The sequence below is a fragment of the Aedes aegypti genome, chromosome 3 (genome assembly GCF_002204515.2).
Source record: "Aedes aegypti strain LVP_AGWG chromosome 3, AaegL5.0 Primary Assembly, whole genome shotgun sequence".
NCBI classification, from domain to species: domain Eukaryota; kingdom Metazoa; phylum Arthropoda; class Insecta; order Diptera; family Culicidae; genus Aedes; species Aedes aegypti.
This window is the reverse complement of record NC_035109.1, coordinates 267,339,770-267,363,704: the sequence shown is the minus strand read 5'-3', so window position 1 is coordinate 267,363,704 and position 23,935 is coordinate 267,339,770. Positions and strand designations below refer to the sequence as shown.

The following is a 23,935-nucleotide window of genomic DNA, read 5'->3' as shown; positions in this document are numbered from 1 at the left end:
GTGGTAAACAATAATTTCCTGATCCATATTATGGATCACTAGTTAGAAGTGCTAATATTCGATATTTAGAATCAACAATCGAGAAAAATGTTTGAGAAAGAAGAATTCATACTCAATCGAAACGAATCAAACCGTTATTTACCGGTTGAATGTTGTGCTTAACATTACAAATGGTAGAAGACAAATAGTATAACATGGGAAAAATACGTTTTACGTCAACGTTTGTGTTTTGAGCGAGTTATCCGATGTTGAACGCCAAAGTGATCCGCAACTGTGTGGGCATGGTACTTGCAGTTTCTACACAAAATTCTTCGTTTCTCTTATGTGTCAAAATACAATACTTTTTTAAACCACCATAAAATGACTTTTGAGCATAGTACAACAGTATTATGAACTTTGTTCATATGAATTGTTATTGTTAAGCAATTAAATCGCCATACAAGCTGGCAAACTTACATGCAAGTTGGCTGAACTAGTCGATTTTTACATTTTCAACAGCAAATATGATATTTATGAATACGGCAATGTATTAAGCAACCCTTAATAAAGGAAGTGGCGGTATTTTAATGCTTGAAACAAAAATGTGTTCCGCATTGCTATCTTTTTTTGCTAATTTACAACCAGCTCCAAGATGCTCTATGTTCTGGAAAGAAATTATTATTCTGAAAAGTTCTTTCACCAGACCCGTCACATGTTTTATTTAGCTATGCTCTCTAATGTCACAACTATTTTTAACATCCATAGCTTGACAAATCTCTGAACGAACACCACGCTTGTTGAGTACCTAACAAAACATTTTGCTATGGGTTCTTTGGTGTTGACGACCATTATGCCAAACGGGGTACAATCAGTTTCCATTTTGAAGTGAATTTTATCACTCTCCGGTACCGTAAAACGGGGGTACCGTAAAACGGGGTAACTTTGATAGTTTTTTCGAAGAAAACTTGAATATTTTTGCATGCTGTTTCAAAGATTTACTATTTATATTTTTAAAACAAGTACTGGCATCCTAGCTATCGATTACAGTCGATAAATTGGCAAAAGATTCATTTTGAATGGATATATAATTTTTCATATAATCGAAAGTTGGTTTTCTGTTTTGGGGTAACTTTGATAACGGAGTATGATTCGAACAAAATTGAATGAATTACGAACATTTGTAGGGCATTGCATACCTCTAGGCGTTTAACGTTATATGGAAATTTCTGACTTAGATTACAGAAATGGTCCCAGTTTGTGAATATGCTTTTCGCTAAGAGATTTGAGACCGTATTCAAGTTCTATGATAACTAAGCTATCAAAGATAAGTGGCCAACTATTCAAAACTACACCAAATAGTGATCGTAGAACAGATTGTTTGTAAGCGTTTTGAAAATGCTAAAATTGTGTAATTTTTTTAAATTCGTATAAAAAGCCTAAAATGCTCTTGGTTCAAATAAAAATCGCTCTTACATGAAGTGTCATACTAATATTCTTTAGTTTTGCATTCGTTTTGCTTAACTGATCAACAGAAATTATGATATTTCATTTAGTATGCGGTGGGTTACGCACTATCAAAGTTACCCGCATTATCAAAGTTACCCCGTTTTACGGTATCTTTGATAATGCGGGTAACTTTGATAGTGCGTAACCCACCACATACTAAACGAAATATCATAATTTCTGTTAATCAGTTAAGCAAAACGAATGTAAAACTAAAGAATATTAGTATGACACTTCATGTAAGAGCTGTTTTCATTTGAATCAAGAACATTTGAGGCTTTTTAAACGAATATAAAAAATTGACACAATTTTAGCATTTTCGAAACGCTTACAAACAATCTGTTCTACGATCACTATTTGATGTAGTTTTGGATAGTTGGCCACTTATCTTTGACAGCCAAGTTATCATAGAACTTGAAAACGGTATCAAATCTCTTAGCGAAAAGCATTTTCACAAACTGGGACCATTTTTGTAACTAAGTCAGAAATTTCCATATAACGTTAAACGCCTAGAGGTATGCAATGCCCTACAAATGTTACGTAATTCATTCAATTTTGTTCGATTTATACTCCATTATCAAAGTTACCCCAAAACAGAAAGCCATCTTTCAATTGTATGATAAATTATATATCCTTTTAAAATAAATCTTTTGGCAATCTACCAACTGCAATCGATAGCTAGGATGCCACTACTTGTTTTAAAAATGTAAATTATAATTCTTTGAAACAGCATGCATCAATATTCAAGTTTTCTTCGAAAAAACTATCAAAGTTACCCCGTTTTACGGTACCATGATCGTTTGTTTAGAAACATAAACTCGTATTCAGAGAGTGCTTTGCGAAGACCCAACCCAAGCCGTCCGATTCATTTTCGCGCGCTCGGAGTGTTTTTGACGTTGGATAACGTCTTACGGCAACATACTGGGGCACCGTAAAATCGGGTGTAATTGATCATCGTATCCCACGATTTTATTTATTCCTAATGGAGCACAAATATCAATGTAACCTGCAGTAAATGAACGTTGTTTGTCGTAACTATTGTCAAATTGTGTGTTGTGAAGTTTTTTGCGATAAAGAATGTTTATTACTATGAAAATAACGTAAAATTTCAAAATCATGGACGGTGCAGTATTGATCAACATCCATGAACTTCTGGTTCTAAACAAGGATTTGAGCAGGGTATAAACCTGAAAGTTTGTGATGATGCTTGAGATATATCCCCAAACCAGGTTTAATCACCAATACTCGTACCAATTAGCTCATATGGTTGAAATAATCGAATTTATGTTAGATATCATTTAATTCCTTAGGAAATTGCATACATTTAGGCGTTTTCCGCGTAATTCTTGAAATTTAACTATTAATTATTTATATAAATAATGCATTGTTAAGAATTTGACAAGCATATTCGGATTCAGGGAGCTCAAATTTATCATGTAGAGTTGTTTTGAAAACTAACAATGATGACATTGACAAGTGATCAATTTCACCCCGACATGAGATCCCTTGTTTTTTTTTTTATTTCAGAGATATTTGTTAACACTAAAATTACATTTGTTACAAAATTTCGGTACATGAGTCGATGAGGCTCCCCTTCGTACTTGTTTTCCTGCATTCAGTTGTTTGGCATTGTCAACATTATAGGAAACAGACAAGAAAAACCGTAAAAAATGATCAATTTCACCCGAAATTACGATACAATTTCGAAAAACGAAAAATCGCTCGCGTCACGAAAAGTGGTTAAATTTTGACTGTTAATAACATACTAACGCCCGCATAGATTTTCAAGATTCTTGCACCAATCGATTGGAAATCTTTCTACGAATCTACTTCAATACTATTGATTTCCATGAGTAAAGTATTGAAAAATTGGTAAACATCGAGGCATGTCTTATTTTTTATAGAAAAGCAAATTTTTCTTGCTGTTATAAGGTTTTGACGTTTTGAAGTTTAGTGTACCGTAATATCGGGTGAAATTGATCATTTTTCATGGTTTTTATTGTCTGTTTTCAATAAGACTGATACAAATATTAATTTTCTTTAATGTCACCCCCCCCCCCTTGGAAAATCCGAAAATTTTGAAGGGGAGAAAAAAAAGATTCATCATTTTTTTGACATCAGCTAGGTTATTTCAATTTACAAAGTAAAAAACAAGTAAAATAATGATCTAGAGGACGATTAAAAACAGTTTAACAACTATCATTAAAAATAAAAATTCGAAAAAATTACTTTTTTTCATTTTTATTTTTTTGTTCCTTATTTATTTTAATCCCCCCCCCCCCTCGTACCTTCCAAGTGGTCTCGGACATAAAAGAAATTTAATATTTGTATCAGCCTAATGTTTAAAATTCCAAACAACTGAATGCAGGAAAACAAGAACGACGGTCAGCCTCTTTGGCTCATGTGCAACAATTTTCTAACGAATATGTTTTTAGTGCTAGAAATCATCCCTTAAATAAAAATCGGGGAATCCCATTTTGGGGGTGAAATTGATCACTTGTCAATACGATTATTGTTATTTTTTGAAACGACTCTACATAATAAATATGAGCTCCCTGCATCCGAATATAGTTGCTAAATTCTTAATAATACAATATTTAAAAAAATAATCATTTCTTAAGAAAATCCCTGATATCTAACAGAAATTTAATTATTTCAACCTCAAAGCTCATACTAATTGGTACGAATTCAAAAGATGAAATCGGGCTCGGGGATATATTTTAAGCATCCTTACAAACATAACTTACTTTGAATAATCCCGTTGTCGTCGTCGCTACCTAAATGCATGTTTTACGTCGAATGAAATTGTGCTTCAATTCAATTTAAGCGCGTTCTCCACGGATATGACGAGTCAGCTGGATGTCCTTCGGCATGATGCTGCCACGCTTGGCGTGGATCGCGCAGAGCTCATGCTTACTCTTCCATCGACCGATTCTATCGGTCTATCATCGGAACCAACCAAATAATAACACGCAATGTCCATAATAGGTCAGAATTGATATGCCATAAAAAAAAACGAAAATTGATTTTTATCAATAGAAATCTTTCATAAGTTCGTGACGGTCTCAAGCCAGGAAATAGAAGAATCTAACGTTATCCAACGTCAACTTGGTGGTTGTATCTCGGAAACAACCTCTTATTTTTTTTTCAGCTAGCACTTCATTCGCGCGCCATCGGAGTTATTTCATATTCCTGCTTATACGTGTTGACGCTGCGATTGTAACTGTTCAGTCGGGGATGGATTACCAATTGGTGAGCTCGTTTCATGCTTGTTATAACACATTTGTATCATAACATGTATTTTTTTATGAATTTGTTGAACAAACTATGAATAGTTCGTCACTTTAAGTGTTGACATAAACGCTTATTCATGTTTTATAAAATTTCGAGACTCAAACCTTTGAATAGTTCGATGTTTAAGATGTCGACGCATTGATAGAAACTTTTTAAACAGAAATTACATGAATCGCATCACTTACCAAGGTGAATCCTGATCATGTAGCTTTGAAGCCCTCCCACTAACAAAACTCTTTCCCGTGGCAACCATGAAGATGCAGAGGTATACTCGGTCTTTAGTAACAATGGATGTCACACTAACATTTCTTCCCTTCCCCGATGACCGGAAGGACGTGGCCGGCGCCGTTATTGACATTACTAATTTCAGAGTCCTTGAAAATGTACATTGAAGATGGTATGCTACTCCCAAGCTACATCTGTTGGTTCCCTGTACAATTTCGATGATTCTTGTCAATCACGGAGTAGCAACTACGAATTGTACGGTCATCAATGCTCATGCTCATGCTCAAAACTCGTATTCAGAGATCTTGAAGATTTAACTTTTAAACTCTAACGTTGAATCGTCAACAAACAAATAGTTATTGCAATAAAAGAAGATTCAAATATGACATCCGTCGTTTCTAGAGATTTATAGATCCCTCCTCCCCCCTGACACGGTTTTTCCAATACCTAATACATGCACTGTCACACTTTCGTGGACCCCTCCCCCCTCCCCCAAATGTTGGACGTTATTTTTGAATAACCCCTCAGTTGCAAAATGAACTACACGGAGAAAACGAAAACTCAATATTTGAGTATTTTTTAACTAATTTTTGAGTTATTTTTCTCTCCCTATTTCATTCGCCCCTTCTAATGTTGTCAGTGAGCGAAGAGCAACCCAAAAATCGAACCTTTGTGCGTTACCTCAAAATGGCCTAGTACTAGAAGTTGAGTTATTTGATCTGCCGGTTGAGTGAAGCCAGTAGGTATTTTTTCGCATGGCAACAAATGAAAACAACTTCCACCCGATCAACTCAAAATTCGAGTTGAGCAACAAGTTGCAAAGTTTTCGAGAATTCACATATGGTTTATTCTAGGAACATTGATCATATTTCAGAATCCCTCACATGAGACGAATTGAGACCGTTCTTCTTTTGATATAAAGGAAGTTTATGCAACGAATTTCGCAAAAAAAAAATCATTGCGAAGCTTGTTTCAATTAATCTATCAAAATACAGTCTTGGTGATATGGATGGTGAAGATGATCAACAATTCAGCCAGCGCTAATGGCAGGATACATGACATGAAATATTTTTCGAAACTAATATTTTACAAATTTTTGATGGCCCTGAAAAAGTTTTGTATCCTTAATAGGTAAAGATGCCCAGACTAGGGGTATTAGTTGAGCATTACCGTGATAATCGTCACATAAATGGAACGCAAATATCCAGTAATAGCCGTTGATGTTCGAAGCAGAGTTCCACCGGAAGAAGCGTAATACCTAGCGTTGGGCAAATTTGTCTATAACATCGATGTTACTGAATCGATTCACATTTGAACCGTCGAATCGATTCACCGATTTGATCGAGTCCTTTGAATCGATTCGAATCGAATTTCAATTTCAAATTTCAAAAAGTTAGAAATAAGACCAGCTGGATTTGTATTTAATTTTGACATCCTTTAATTGAACAAGTTTTGAAGTTCAATAGAACATACTTACTATTTTGAGGCTAGTTGAAAATTTGTTTTTTTTTTTCATCAGCTTATAGAGAAAATTTCATCAATTTCAACAAAATGAATCGAACCAAATATCAAATGAAGAAAATCGATTCACACGATTTCCGATGCCCCAAACATCGATTCAAAAAATCGATCAATCGGAAGGAAAACATCGATTTTTGGAAAATCGATTCAGAATCGTTCAACGCTCCTCAACTTGAAAAGGTTTCCCGTCAAAAAAGAGAATATATCACGGATGATTGTGCTACTTTTACCCGAATGTCGTTTCCCCGAACGCCAGTTCCCCGAATGGTGTTTGGTCATTCTCAACTATGCCATAAACGGTGAAGTCGGATAGAGTTTCCAATTTTCCCGGGAATTGACTTCCCGGGAAACGGGAAATAAAATTGTCATTTCCCGGGAACTCCCGGGATCCCGGGAAATTCTGAAAAAGGTATTAACTGCTTATTTGATGGATTTTTTTCAAATAATTTATATTTTATGTGTATTATATTTTAGCCCATTGCATTTGTACGATTGTTTTTCTCTTTTTTTGTGAGTAATTTATTTACAGTATTGAACAAAACATTTGCTTTTTCGATTTTCCATACAAAATGGTCAATTTCAGAGTATTGGATCTGAGTCATTTATGGACCGATTTGAATGAAATTTTTACAGTGCTCCAGAAATAACTTGAATTTTAACATACATTTTTGAGTGATTTTTCCAACCACGGGTTTAAAAGCAATAATGGTTTATCTAAAGTGATTTTTTTGACGATTTTTTATAATTGACATAACTAAGCAATTGAAGATATACCTTTATCTTCAGCAAAGTTGTAGATTTTCTAGACGAACAATTTTTTGAAAACAGTTTTTTGTAGGGCCATTGGATTTACAGATAAACAGTTTCGAATTTTTCGACGAAAATTACTCTTTAGCAAAATCGTTATTACTTTTAAATTGGATTGGAAGTAGATTGGAAAAATCATTGAAATATACATTTCGTAATTTATGTTATGCCTAATGTCTTGTGAAAATTTGATATAAATCGGTCCATGAATAACTGAGATCTAGCTTACCAAAGTTGACCATTTTGTATGGAAAATCGGAAAAGTTGCAAATGTTTTGTCCAATACTCTATGTTTCTCCTAAAGAATGTTGGCTTTGTTTTATGCTAGGCTTTATAACCAAAAAATAATAAAATTAAGTAAAATTATATGTGGAAATCATTTTAACCCAATCGTATGAAGTTATAATATTTGCAAACATTTAATACATCTTTTCAACACTAGAATAAAAAACAAACAAATAGAAATTTTGAAAGCTTTATAACCCTACTCAAATCATGAAATAGATTCCTCAAAAGTTTCTTTATATTGTATTGCAAACTTGTACTGCCAAGTAGTAGGCTGTGAAAAAAGCCATGCAAAAATCACCTACAAAATGTCAGTGAAATGCATCCCGATTTGTTCCCTTTTTTCGGTTGATTTTACCCAAAATTTTAATTCACAAACACGTCGCATCTCTAGTGAGGACATTAATTGATATGATATGAAAAGTAAATTGTGCGATGTTTTTATTTGAAAATAAATTGTCAATTCTGTATTTAAATAGAGTTCCCCAGGAACTACAGAAATCCCAGGAAATACGGGAATCCCGGGAAACAGAAAATTATTTCCCGGGGAACGGGAATCCCGGGAAATCTCATTTCCCGGGAAATGTTCCCGGGATTGGAAACTCTAAGTCGGACACACCCGAAAGAAATGCTAATTAAATGAGAAAGGATGCATACCAAAAGATCACGTTCACCACCCTGAAATGTATAAAGTCATGACAATTCTGAGTGCCAGACACTTTTCGGCGAAGTGACATTCGGGCAAAAATTATCACGGATATCATCGTATTTTTTTTTCATTATATTTTGTTTTCTTTATTAACGAGATTTTTAATCTCGGGTCAAACGGCTTTACTTCCCTTCCGAAGGAGTCGTCACGGATTTTTTAGTGACTATCTCGGGGCTGAGATTCGATCCCAGGTCCTCGGCGTGAGATACATGTGTTCTAACCACTACACTAGGTCAGCCCCCTTTACTATTATCAGGTCCTTATAAAAAAAGATGAAAACATAATTCTGTTTGGTAGATCTCAACTCAGTAACTGAGTTGTTAAAAGCAAACCAATCGGCACTTACCACATTGATTCTTTCGTAGATCGCCCTCAGTGGATCGTCCCGCGGAGTTTTGAAACTTTCGTACGGCCTCCGGTAGCCGGGTGACGACACCGAGTTTCCGTAGTGCATATTTTCCAGCATGTTTTGACGAGATTCACCCCTTTCATTACCCCTGGACGTAGTTACCGAACCGTTCCGTTCCGGTGCCTCAGCCGGCTTCTGCTGATTGTTCAGCTTCCGCAGTTCAGCAAGACTTGACTTGAACCGGCGTGGGTTAAAGGGAACCCTCCGGTCGTGGTGTGCATCATCTGGTGCTCCGCCATTGGCCCGATGTGCCGTGGTGGGTGTGGGAATATACTTGTTGTTTCGGGCATGTTGGATTAGGCTGGGACTGGCACCACGAGGTCCATTTTCGGACGAGATGTCGTTGATGCTGGGATAGGGAGTTTCGTCATCTTCCTCGTCGGTGGCAATTTGATTGCTGGACGCAGTTCGATGACCCGGAAGCTGGATATGCTCTATGGGTGGATCGCTGGTCGTAGATGTGGTCGACGGTTGAAGAGCATTGATCACCCCGGACGAGTTATGCGCTGCCCCAAAAGTGGCATTGCCCAGAGGGCGCTGACCATGAGCGTAGCGGTTGAGCAGACACAGCAGGATCAACGGAAGAAGTTTCATCATTTGACGCCTGCATAGACTTATTTGGTAAGTCGTAGTTTTTAACATTTTCTGTTTTTACTTTTTTCGTAATTCCGGTTGATTATCTACAGTAACTATCTCACTTTTCACTGTTCTCCAGCAGAAGTGCGAGTGTGTAGGTTTGCGATTGCATTTGTGTTCGAGTGACAGGAGCCACGCTAGTAGATGCGAGAGTTGGGTTCCCCGAGGAGAATACGGAGATTCTCCAGTTTCGAAAGATTCGCGGAGAGACAGCCTGGCTGTCGGTTGATTCGAACTTCGGAGAGGCTTACAAGAAAATCCTTGTACGCCCCAACCCACCGCCTCTTCCTTTTGTCGGGGTCGCTTTTTTCTTCGACGACTTCGGCAGCTGCTGCTACTCCCGTTTTACTCGAAATGTGTTATAGAGTACAAATTCAGCTGCGATTTTCACTTGCTTCGGTGGACTCCATTGTAGCCAAAATACCTGTCCATCTGGCCATTCTGGAGCAATTTTCAGTAATTTATGCTTATTGCCAACATGTATTGCATGAATTATGAGCCCAACTCAACTTAAGCATAACACTTTTTCCACTTTTTTTATGAACGACCTCACTGAGGTGGTCTCTTCTTAAATATTGATACCATACTTCTTCTTTTTCTCGCCGCCATCACAAGTCGTCAATCGGGAGGACATATCGTCATCCATCTCTTCACTGGCAGATAAAATAATGCGTAACACCATTTTTCCGAACCTTTTATTGCAACAATTTTCCTTCTAAAGGTTAATTTACACTTTTCAACTACCCCCACGAAGTATCTCCTCAACTTCGGTTATCCTTTTTCCAACACTGCATCCATTTTCTTTCGAATTTTCGCAACACTGAGTTACCAAACGATTGCGAAATTTATCCCAAAATCCGCATTTCCACAATCTCGCTTATCACTTTATTCCTTTTGTGCGGTAATTTTCGCCCAAATCCTCGCAGGCAGGTCACAGAAGTTATTAGACTCCACCATAAGTCGACGCCCCGACCGAGTTTTTCTTCTCTTCACAAAATGGGCAACGACAGGCGAAACTCATTCTGGGCAGACGAGCACAAGATTAGAAAGCTTTGGAGAACTTCGCCGCCTGCCAGCAATTTTCCAGGTTTTCCCCAAATATCTGCGTTCCGTCCAAGCTTCGTCCGCGGGTTGGCCACTTTTCCTCCTGCCTGGGGGTCACAAGAAGAAAATTTTTCGCCTTCGACGATTTTTTTTTTCGCAAAAGGACGGCGGAGAATCCACTTTTCACTTTTCACACACACGCGATGCTGAAACGGTGCTGCTGCGAGACTATCCTCTGATTGCTGCTGGATGCTGGATGACTGCTTCGGTGAGATTCGACTTAGGATGATTTTTCTCTCCCGCTCTCCGTTGGAGGGGGCCTATGTGGAAAACAAGGGAAAACAGGACTGCTGTCGGTTAGAATGTTGGTGGCAAGGAAAATCTACATGCTCTTATTTCGGTCCACACAGTGTACGGTTTACTCTCAACAGTTTAATAGCATGGCGAACGATGTTCGCAAAAGGATGTGTTTTGGATGATGTCAGTCATTGCCCATTGCCCCTTCCTCCCATACGTTTGAATCCTCGTCGAGCACCGGTTGAGGACTGTGAAATGGTTATTTTTGAGTGATTTGAATTGCTCACTTGAGATGCAGTTACAGCAGCGCCATTACGAAAGCATGATTTTCGCTCAACTATGAATGGTCATTTTAAATTTATCTAAATCGATTCAAAATTAGAAAACTTTTTAAGTATTTCTCGAGCATCCATGTTTAATATATTAAACTTGCTTTATTTCATAATGAAGGAAATTGCTCAATTGTTGCAAGGCATGTTTATTAGAGTCATGCAATTTTAGAAGTTTTTTTCTCACCTATACAATTATGATGAAAATCATTTTCCAGAATTTAAAGTGATTTGGAAGAAATTTGGGTGTACACACGCCATTTGAAGTTTTTGGAAATAACCATGGAAAATGCCACCTTCCAGTGTTCAGTACTCTAGCTCTTCATCATAATATTTTATGGACAAGTGAATAAACTCTTCTCAAGAGAAAGCTTCCCAGCTACAATTTTTCCAAAGACCACATTTTGATTGGGACTCTATGGGTAGTAAACGCCACTATCTCGAATGCCATTACCCCGAAAGTATAACAATTCTAATTAGAAGATGGTAACATAGCATAACAATAGTATTATTCCTAGAAACGGTCAGTAGGAAAACATTTTCCGATGAATTTTTCCACGGAGAAGAATGATATTAAAATCTAATATTCAATTGTCACAGTCACGTGTGAATAATGACTTAACAGCCCTGATCGCAGCACTTTAAAAGCGGAATCATTTAAATTAAAAAATAAATGGCTGGCCTAATTTCCGAAATTCCCGAATACTCTGAAAAAACTAATAAACAACACAAAACCCGTGAAATGCTGCGAAATTGAATAAATTTAGGAAATTTATATTAAAATCACAATTTCCAGCGTGGATTCCAGTTTTTTTTTTTTTTTGCTTTTGAAGATAGTTTAATTATCTTGAAGTCGAAGTTGCATTAGAAATTTATAACCGTTTATTTCTATATTGGATGTTTTACTAGCTTGCTACTTTCGTTTCTCCGAAACCTGGCTCAACGCTAATACATTGTCGAATCAGCTCTTCGACAGCTCGTACAACGTGCACCGTCAAGACCGGTCGGCTTCCAATAGCAGGCGGCGTTTTGTTCGCTGTTCGATCGAATTTCAAATCTCGTGTGCTAAATTCTCCTAACGGATCATCGATCGAGCAATTGTGGGTTGCTATTACCACTGTCGACGCAACGCTCTACCTGTGTGTGATTTACATCCCCCCTGATCGGGTGAACGATGAGTCCCTGATTGAAAAGCATACTGACTCGCTGGATTGGGTGGTTTCTCAATCGAAACTAAGAGACAGCATTATTATTATCGGTGATTTCAACTTGAGTGGTATTTCCGGGCAGTACGACTCTTCCGGTTCTCTCTTTCCGGTTGCCTCTCGATCAACGATCAGCCTGACGTCCCGAAAGCTACTAGACGCGTACAGCCTGCCTCCGACAGACTGTCGGCATTATGAATGAAAACTCCCGAGTGCTAGACCTGTGCTTCGTCAGCGAGGAATTACGAGATGCTAGTACGGTAATGCAAGCCCCATAGCCACTTGTTAAAACGTGCAGGCATCATCCTCCCATACTGCTGAAAATGGAGATATGTCCGCAAAAACGCTTCCACGACGTTTCCGAAAGTGTTTTCTACGATTTCAGTAACGCTGACTTCAGCGGAATGAACGATTTCTTCGAAAATGTTGACTGGGACGACGTTTTTCGAAATTCTGATGTAAATCTGGCTGCCTCGACAATCTCTGCTATCTTGTTGTACGGCATAGATCAGTACGTTCTCGTCAAAGTCAAACGTGAACCTTCGAAACCAGCCTGGTCTAATTCCGAACTGAAAAATCTCAAGAGGGTGAAGAAACAGCTCTCAGACGTCATAGGGAGACTTACGGCTTCGGCACCATTCGACTATTATCGGCAACCAAATTTCAAACGCCAAATACACAGTATTTTTCTATCAAAACACACCAATGAAAATGTTCAGATGATTCTTTGCTTTGTCAGCTTTCTGCTATCGAGATTTCTGAGACGGAACAAACAATTTCGTCAGAGATTTCATCAATTCAAATGAAGAGAATAAGGCTGCCGACAATAGTCACACTGACAAGAGATGTTCGCAACGTTGTAGAAACGTTTCCAGAAAGATTTTAACAAGTCTGTCGGTGTGAATCGAGGGATGATTGTGCAGCGCATGAATGTAAACAAACAAACATGTAATTTGGCTGCTGATGCCCGAGAAAATTTCAAAATAAGCGCGACATCGACTTAGACTGCCGAGAATACTTAAGTTCCCCTAGTAAGTTTCGTACAGATTCTACGAGAGCACGGTACATGCAAGCGAATACTGAATATAAGCAGCTGAATGATTGTCTGTACAACGCTCATCAGGACCATTTGCAAAGCATCCTCAAAGCAAACCCTAGAAGCTTCTGGAAACACGTCAATGAACAACGGAAAAAATCTGGATTGCCCCCTACGATGCCCGAAGGCTTACATGAGGCCTATTCCAAGGAAGACATTGCTGATATGTTTCGCACGCAATTTAGTAACATCTTCACCAATGAACACGTCGATCCAGACTTTGTTAATGATGCAATTAGAGATGTTCCCCGGCTTTCCACCTTCGTGCAGCAAATCATAATCACTGACGATATGGTTGCATCAGCAAGCAAGGAATTGAAATCGTCCACAAGATCCGGTCCGGGTGGCATTCCTTCTCTTGTTCTCAAACATTGTGCAGAAACAATTGGGTTGTTTAGAGATTAAAAATTTCCGGTTCTTTGTAGCTTGATCAAAAGAGCACATTTTTCTAAGTAAAACACGATTTTATTGCGCTTCAATATCTTAATTTTGATATTATAAATGATTAAAAAAGATTTCAATCCGTCGACTCAATGACATTTCAATTTACATAATGACAGCTCGTCCCGGAGTAAAATTTGCCGAGGGGTGATTCAAAACTGATTTCCATACTAATTTCGAACGTGATTTAAAAATGGTTCCAGGTCACGAAAAATTCTGAAACTTTGGATTCTAGTTCAATTTTTAGCGTAGATTCAGAATATGTAAGAAAACGGAAACAAGCCAATTGCAGCCCCGCTAGCAAGGGTTTTTAACCTATCCCTGGCTTCTGCCCAGTGAACATACCATCGTATATGATGGGATATAAGAGTACAATTGTGGAGGCGATATACGTACATCTTGCATGGATCCTTATGGTGCATGTACGTATATCGCCTCCACATTTGTACTCTTATGCGCTATCTTATACGAGTTCGTGTTTACTGGGTGGTGTGTTTCCGAATTGCTGGAAACAGTCGTACGTTTTTCCAGTTTTCAAAAAAGGTAGCAAACAGTTAGTCTCCAACTATCGTGGAATAGCTGCGCTGAGCGCTGCTTCGAAGCTGTTCGAGGTCATTATTCTGCAAAAATTGGTCCAAAGCTATGCACATTAAATATCGCCTGATCAACACGGGTTCATGCCCAAACGTTCGACGACAACTAACCTGGCTTGCTTCACTTCGTTCATTTTTCGCCTAATGGAGGCTGGTCAACAAGTCGACGCCATTTATACGGATCTCTCCGCTACATTTGACAAGATGAACCATCAAATCGCAGTGGCCAAGATTGATAAGCTTGATATGGGAAATATCATGCTTCTATGGCTCCAATCGTACCTAACCGGTCGGAATATGTCCGTCAAAATTGGAGATCACGTTTCGTCACCCTTTAAAGTCTGGTCCGGAGTTCCTCAGGGTAGTCACCTCGGTCCGTTTCTTTTCCTGTTATACATGAACGATGTTAATTTCAAGCTTAAGTGCCTGAAGCTTTCATACGCCGATGACTTGAAGCTGTATTGGACGATAAAGCAACCGGAAGACGCAGTTTTTCTACAACATGAGTTGGAAGCCTTCGCTGAATGGTGTCAAATAAATCGAATGTCGTTGAACGTGTCAAAATGTTCCGTTATATCATTTAGCCGCAAACATGCACCTTTCCATTTCGGATATTTTCTAGCAGGCACGCAACTTGAGCGCGTATCAACAGTCAAAGACTTGGGCATTCTCCTGGACTCAAAAATGATATTCAAAGACCACGTTGCATATGCTGTGTCCAAAGCTTCATCTCAACTGGGATTCCTGTTCCGGTATGCCAAAAAGTTTCGGGATGTGTACTGCCTAAAGGCTTTATACTGTTCGAAAGTGCGCCCTACTCTGGAATATTCGTCAATAATCTGGTCTCCGTACTATCAGAATGGAATCAAACGTGTTAAGGCTATTCAACGCAAATTCGCCCGCTTTGCTCTACGCCACCTCAGATGAAGAGATCCGCTTAACCTGCCCAGCTATGGTGCCGATGTCAGCTAATCACTGAGCTGAGTCACTGGTGTCGAGACGCAACGTAGTGAAAGCCTGTTTTGTTGGAGATCTCCTGCAAGGCAATATCGACTGCTCCGCACTGCTCAGCTGCTTGGACATCAATGTACGACGCGCCAATCTTCGAACTCATTCGTTCATCAACATACCTTCTGCCAGAACAAACTACAGTTTACAGGAACCGATGCGTAGCATGTCCCGAGTATTCAATATGTGTTATCATGTTTTTTATTTTAATGTATCGCGTGAAACAAATAAGTCTAGTTACCGTCGAGTTTTGTGCTAATTTTTGTAATCTTGGTTTGAATATTTTAGTGTTTGTATTTTGTTCAAGAAACAAGGGTCATTGGGGTAATGTTTTACCTGTTGACTAATAAATAAATAAATAAATGATCACTCTGATATTGAACTTATTATTCAAATTTGTAAAATTAAATATAAACGCAATGAAATTCTGTTAACTTTACACATATAAAGGCTATTTTCACTAACAATGAGTATTATTGTGTAAAATGTGACCAAAAGTATGTACTTATTAGCAGTTAATTTGCTACGATCGTACAGCCGCACTATAATTTTCCAATGAACAGACTGTTTTGAAAAGAAGGTTACAGTCGGTCTCTCGGTCTCGTCGGAATTCGCGTTATAGGAGACCCAGGGCTCATGGGATTTCATCAGTCTGGGGGTGTTCTTGAATATCTCGTATGCGTTAAGAAATAGCACAGTGCTGTCTTCGGCGGAGTTTCAGAACTCAGAATGATCCACCTTGAGGAGTTGAAGATCATCGTTTTAGTCGAAAACTTGGTAAAACTTGGGTAAATATTGAGGCATGTCTTATTTTCCATAGAAAAGCACATTTTTCTTGCTGTTATAAGGTTTTGACGTTTTGAAGTTACATGTACCGTAAAACGGGGTAACTTTGATAGTTTTGTGAAGAAAACTTCAATATTTATGCATTCTGTTTCAAAGAATTAAAATTTATATTTTAAAACAAGTATTGACATCCTATCGATTGCTCTTGATAGATTGCCAAAAGATTTATTTCGAATTTGACACCGAATTCATGTTCTACTATAACTAGGCTGTCAAGGATAAGTGACGAACTCATTATGACTTCATCAAATAGTGATCGTAGAACAGATTGTTTGTAAGCGTTGCAAAAATGCTAAAATCTTATGAATTTTTAATATTTGCGTATAAATCCTCAAATGCACTTAATTCCAACGAAAATAACTTTGACATAAAGTGTCATACTAATACTCTTTACTTTTGCATTGGATTTGCTTAACTGATTAACAGAAGCTTCGTTATTTCGTTTATTATGTTGTGGGTCTCGCATTATCAAAGTTACCCCGTTTTACGGTACTGTAATTTCGGGTGAAATTGATCATTTTTCATGGTTTTTCTTGTCTGTTTTAAACAATGTTGAAAATGACAAATAACTGAATGCAGGAAAACAAGTACGACGGTCAGCCTCTTTGGCTCATGTGCAAAAATTTCTAACAAATGTGTTTTTAGAGCTGAAAATCATCCCTTAAATAAAAAATCGGGAATTCCTATTTCGGGATGAAATTAATCACTTGTCAATGCGATTATTGTTATTTTTTGAAACGACTCTACATAATGAATATGAGCTAAAAGAAATTTAATTATTTCAACCGTATGGTACGAGTTTAGAAGTTGAAATCGGGCTCGAGGAAATATTTTAAGCATCCTTACAAACTTTCAGGTTGATACCATGATCAAATCCTTGTTTAGAAGTAAAAGTTTATGGATGTTTGTCAATACTACACCGTACATGATTTTTTAAATTTTACATTATTTTCGTCTTCGGTAATCTTTTGGTCTGTTCCTGTCTATCAATGGAATGAATAACCGGTTCGATCGACGATGACTACCCCCAACCGTCCTCTTCAGGACGACAATTTCATTTTGAAGAAGTTATCCACCGCGAAGAGCGACATTACTGGTGATTGATGGGAAATGCAAGCAAATCACTCAATCGGTCATAGTGTTTGCCTCATGTGCTCTTGGGTATTAGACATATTATTACGTATTGATTTATATCCAATTGCAAATTTTTCTTTTATTTTCTGAACAAGCAACATTTCTGCATCTGGCGCAAAGATAGCACACATAAATCATGGCTACTATGTTTTACTGTATATATCAAGTGATGCCTGCAGATTAGCTCAATTAGTATACCCAAAGTTTTACAACTTATGTAAAAATCATGTAATGTAAAAATGTAGCTGATGAATGTATCTTACATTATCACCATAGCTCTTAATCAGTACCGTAATCCGGGATAACATTGATCAGTTTTTAGGATATTTCTTGAATGTTTCATCCAAAAATGTAAATGATGTGAGTTTAATATTTTTAAAACAAGTACTGCCACCCATAGCTCGTGACTATATACTGTAGTTTGTTTCTCGAAAGATTTAAGCATGTTTTCAAAAATGTTTTATGTGATTTTTTCATTTAGCTGATATGGGGTAACATTGATCACTAGAGTGATGCAAATTTTGAAATTTTAGCTCCCCTATGCTTAAACGATTTTTATTATGGTAAATAGCATCCTTCCAAAGTTTGAAGTGATTCGGAAGAAATTTGACTGTGCACACGCCATTTGAAGTTTATATGGAGATTACTATGGAAAACGCCAATCTTTTGTGTTCAGCCCTCTATCTCTTCGTCATAAGATTTTATGGAAAAGTGAATACACACACCTCATTTGAAAACTTTCCAGCTACAACTTTGCCGAAGACCACTTTTTGATTGGACGTCAGGATAAATTGTTATTCATCATCATAAACTTGGTTTGCATGTAGCATGCTTCACCAACTGTTCAGCAGGCAACAGTGGTACTCCTGGCGGGAAGAATAGATCAAAGTAATCCAGGCTACTATGTTCTACAGCAAAAAAGCAGTGTTGCTCTGAAAGTAGTTGAATGATCATCTCAGCATGATATAGACTTTATTATCAATAATAACAAATTATCCTTACGTCCCATCAAAATGTGATCTTCGGCAAAGTTGTAGCTGGGAAGTTTTCAAATGAGGTGAGTGTATTCACTTTTCCATAAAATGTTATGACGAAGAGATAGAGGGCTGAACCCAAACGATTGGCGTTTTCCATAGTAATCTCCATATAAACTTCAAATGGCGTGTGCACAGTCAAATATCTTCCGAATCACTTCAAATTTTGGGAGGATCATTTTCATCATAATTGACATCGTTTAAGCATAGGGGAGCAAAAACTTCAAAATTTGCATCAGTCTATTGATCACCCATGTAAACAACGTTCGGTAATATTGAAAATGTCGTTACTTACATAAATCATGGCCCCTGAAGCCGAATATGATGTCGAAACGCTTACATCTCATTTAGTTTTTGAGTTATTTTAAAATTAAAAACACCTCGAACAGCGGAATACGCCTAAAGGTAGGCAATTTCCTAAGAGAATTCTACATTCTTTACAGTAATTCGTTAATGTTGCCTAATTGAACATACTATTTCCCTTGCTCATATCGCTTGCAGAACTTATGTAAGACATGAATCTTTGGTAGTGTCATCCTTAACCATTGAAATCATTGCTTCACAAACTTGAAAAATTTACGCATAAAGTTACCGCAATATTTGCAAAAATCTTAATTTTTAATAGCTTATAAGTATAAAAAAGAGAAACAACATTCATGCTTTGGAAATGTTTCATCAATAAATGACGATACCAACTTATTACGAGATAAGTCGTTCCGATCAATGTTACCCCGCTGATCAATGATACCCCGGATTACGGTACCGTAAAACGGGGTACCGTAATCCGGGGTAACATTGATCAGCGGGGTAACATTGATCGGGATGACTCATCTTGTTAAACGTTCAAATAAAGATTTATTGATGAAGCATTTTCGAACCATGAATGGTGCCTCTCTTTCGTATATTCATAAGCTTTATCATTAAGGTTTTTGCCAAAATTGCGTTTAGTTCATGCGCAAATTTGTCAACTTTTTGAAACAATGATTTCTATCATTTTCACTGACACTACCGAAAATTCATGTCTCACATGAGTTCTGCAGACGATGTGAGCAAGGAAAATGCGGGTGTTACTAAAAATGGCATCGCCGAAAACGATTCCGTTGTCAAATATTTCATAAGTTTATTCAATTAGGCAACATTAACTAAATACTATTACAAATGTAGAATTTCCTGAGGAAATTGCCTACTTTTAGGCGTATTACGCGGTTCAAGGTGTTTTTAATTTTGAAATAACTCAAAAAGTAAATGACTTGTAAGAGTTTGGTCTTCACATTCGGCTTCAGGGGCCCTGATTTTAGTAAGTAACGACATTTCCAATATTAGCGAACGTTGTTTACTTGGGTGATCAATGTTACCCCATATCAGCTGAATCAAAAAATCACTTAAAACATTTATTTAAACATGTTTAAATCTTTCGAAAAACAAAATAAAGTACATAGCTAGGAGCGGTGGGTGCCAGTACTTGTTTTAAAAATATGAAACTTGTAACATTTGTATTGTGAAATGAAAAATTTAAGAAAAACTAAATAAAATGATCAATGTTACCCCGGATTACGGTAACTTTGATGATGCGGGTAACTTTGATAGTGCGTAACCCACCGCATACTAAATGAAATATCATAATTTCTGTTGATCAGTTAAGCAAAACTAAAGAATATTAGTATGACACTTCATGTAAGAGCGGTTTTTATTTGAATCAAGAGCATTTTAGGCTTTTTATACGAATTTAAAAAAATTACACAATTTTAGCATTTTCAAAACGCTTACAAACAATCTGTTCTACGATCACTATTTGGTGTAGTTTTGAATAGTTGGCCACTTATCTTTGATAGCTTAGTTATCATAGAACTTGAATACGGTCTCAAATCTCTTAGCGAAAAGCATATTCACAAACTGGGACCATTTCTGTAATCTAAGTCAGAAATTTCCATATAACGTTAAACGCCTAGAGGTATGCAATGCCCTACAAATGTTCGTAATTCATTCAATTTTGTTCGAATCATACTCCGTTATCAAAGTTACCCCAAAACAGAAAACCAACTTTCGATTATATGAAAAATTATATATCCATTCAAAATGAATCTTTTGCCAATTTATCGACTGTAATCGATAGCTAGGATGCCAGTACTTGTTTTAAAAATATAAATTGTAAATCTTTGAAACAGCATGCAAAAATATTCAAGTTTTCTTCGAAAAAACTATCAAAGTTACCCCGTTTTACGGTACTCTGATCCTTGTAAATAATTGTATATATTTTGGATTGTAAAAAGCCTTATAGTAAAGTAATTTACATTTAAGACCACCTGAATTTACCGCCACTTAACATGAACTTAACATCATTTGAATTTATAGCCCATTACTACAATTATACACACTCACTGTACGCAATAGTACAGCACTCATTTTGAGGATCAATTCTGCACTTCCCTTCATACTCTTACAGCAAATGTACATTTCGGTCATTTTGGCAATACCCATCTTCGAAACAGCATCCCTCCGTTCGAAAACTTACTGCATCTAAGGTGGTGAAGAGAAAAATCATCCCCCGAACATGGCTCTCGCACATTATCTCCGTTACCAATACAACCGCACCCTCTTATCAGTTCCGAATGTTTGCTTTCGCGTAAGGAGCACACCGCGTAGATTACAGCATCCCTCGTAGCTGCGAGTGACGGAATTTTGTTTTGTGTAAGGAAAATGCTCTCCTATGTAATCGGAGCTGCCTCTGTATTGGATGGGTCTGATAAGGGTTCATTCAAATATTACGTAACGCAAAATTTGTCAATTTTAGACCCCCTCCCTCCCCCACGTAACAGCTTCTGTATGGAACATTTTTATTTTTTGTATGGACCGTAACACAATCAAAGACCCCCTCCCTCCCCATGGTGCGTTACGTAATATTTGAATGATCCCTAAGCGTATGAGCCTTTTTCCCGCAGACATTCAAGGAAGGGCTTCCATAAGCATCCTTGTAATATCCTGCCTGTATTCCAGTGTACGCTGTTGGGATGCTAGAGATTGTTGATTTCCCCCTAGCTGAATTCGCGCCGCAGCATCCGTATGACAGTGGGTGGGTGAGACTTTTCCTCCGAATTCCGAGGCCAGGCGGCGCGTTTACTATTTTGAATCGAGGAGAGTAGTTCCTGTATCTCTGTGCGTGTGTGCATGCGTGCGTGTATGGTTTTATGATGTGATGATGTAAACTGTCCTGTGGCGGCTGCTAACAACATTACAGACCCTGTAACAAGGGACTGAATGTAGGGAATGGGAAGGACACGGACTCTATCCTGCTGGCGACAAAGTAACAACAAAATACCGGGATAGCTTCACTACTTGCTTTACTGCTTTGCATGCAGCAGTGTTGTGCTTCAGTGAAGCTCAACAGTGCCGGTTCGTTAGATGTATACCGTGAACTGGCCAGTAATAGTGATTTACGCAACAAGTTGCAGAATGATGATTTTTACAGCACGAGTCGTACATTTATCGTACGAGGCTTAGAAATGCTGTAAAAATCGAGTTCTGCAACGAGTTACGTACAACACTTTTTGCAATTTCGCAGAAGCCCACTTGAGGGTATCAGAAATCATATCGGGATGCATTTACCATCATTTTACAATCTCTGAAAAGTTGTTCTATAGTAATTCATTACGCAACTCAAAACAGTTTCGTAATGAATTATTACAGCACTGGTTTCAGTTGCGTACTGACTTTTACCATACTACATAATTCAGTACAGGAAAGAAGGCCGTTCCATGACAGATAGGCGTGATGGAAAACAGCCTATTACGATGAGAAATTGCAAAAAATTCCAAAAATAAAGAACAAAACTATGAATTGTTTTTTTTTTTGAATAAATTCAGAAAATGTTTTTGTTCAGTTGGTGTATGAGAATGTTTTCCAATGTTATACCTATTTATCATCTTTTTTGGTAAAGCATAATCAGAGAACTCTACTTTGGCTTCAAAGCATCATGTTTTTCATGTAGTTTTTTAACCCGTAAATTATCTACGGTACCTCAACTCAAGCCCACAATTCAGTTCGATTGAAGCCACGATCAATCATGCGTCTCCATCAATTATCGCAAGCAGCAACTCTCCGTATAAATTCGATCGCTAATGCAGTTCCCACTTCAATCCTTCCCGCCCAGTATACCTATCGAGTGGCACACTCTCATAAATCACTCCGGGAAACCGACAGCTGCCGGCGATCACTAATTGAATTAGATTAAAGATACTGTTGCCCGTGGCGTTCGTTTTCTCTTTGGCCACTTAGTAAATTCTGGGTTCCACTGCTGCCAAGCCGTCCGCCACAGGAATCAATCGCGCGCGCATTTACTTTCTCGGGGAATGGTTTTACGACTTAAACCCGGTGTACCTACGAACATTGACGTTCTGTGAGGATAGCCAGCCAAGCCGTTCGCAGCCGTCGTCGAAGCGTCTGATTCGGTAAAAACCATATTGCGATGACGTTGAACGAAGATAATTGCGCATGGCAAGCAGGCTAGACAGCTGCACTAGGCCTTGTTTCTTTTTTCTTCATGTGTGTTTTGAACTACAGCATACGGTAGATTCAGTGTTTGGATCTCGATCAGAATAAGCCGATCGAACCATTTTCGGAGAGTGTTACAGTTCGCGAACCATAACAGTTCGTGGCACATCGCATTCGGACAGCCCTATGAATGTAAACATTCACTCTCTCGTTTGGTACGTGGCACGAAAGCGTTAGAGAGCAGCAACTCTCACAGACTGCAACAGTATCGAGTCGTTCGGGTGATTTATGTTTTGCATAAAATTGGTGATAACTTTCATATTTACTGATAATGCAGCCTTTAACAACCTAATTATAATCTATTGGGTCATTGAACATCTCTTTGGTGGCAAACATAGCACAAAAAATGGAAAATAATCGCCTCTGTTTCTTGATCAGGATGAGAGTGGGTCAGCGAATGTTACAAGTGTTGACACCAGTCCATGGACATGCCCTATATCAACTGCAGCGATTTGCAGTAGACAGGATGTCCCGGGCCCGATCCATCTGACAAGCCAATCGAGCCCTCTGTCACCATAGAAGATGGTGTCTCCATCGATGTCGATAGCCTGGTTGACACACAGTGATCGGCGCCGAACAGTGAGTGGTGTGTGTCTGTCTTGTTTATGTTCATGGATCGTTATTTTCCACGAACGGTAAATGTCAAGGGTGTTGCATGAATGTAGGCGAATAAATGGGATGAAATTATAACTCGTGTGTCAATGATCGTTACATTTTCCAAAGCCTGGGTAGATTCCTTTCATCCCAAAACTGATAACGATGCTCCAGCAGTGATTTTCAAATTCCGTCGTATATTTTTGAGCAGGTGAGCTTGATATTGATTAAGATCCTCGTCGTCCATTTATAACGATCAAGTTGCACGGCCTTAACTTTTTGCGCACTGAAACTTACGTTCTTTTCTTCTTGTACTACGTCTTTACTGGTACAGAGACTGCTTTCCACGTACATACTGATCTTAAGAACTCCTCCACAGTTATTAACTGGGAGCTTTC

The 23,935-nt window shown here is 38.0% G+C and overlaps 1 protein-coding gene across 2 annotated transcripts in view; it reads right to left on the bottom strand.

Moving 5' to 3' along the window:
- LOC5579652 (ALK tyrosine kinase receptor) overlaps positions 1 to 23,935 on the bottom strand; it is a 119,192-nt gene that overhangs the window by 44,028 nt on the left and 51,229 nt on the right. The window contains exon 2 of one of the 2 annotated variants that reach the window (XM_021853768.1): positions 8,670 to 10,759. In XM_021853768.1, the coding sequence (XP_021709460.1) occupies positions 8,670 to 9,374 (705 nt within the window). In that variant the 5' untranslated portion in view covers positions 9,375 to 10,759. The remainder of the gene's footprint in view (positions 1 to 8,669; positions 10,760 to 23,935) is intronic. The other variant, XM_021853767.1, reaches the window with a different exon arrangement.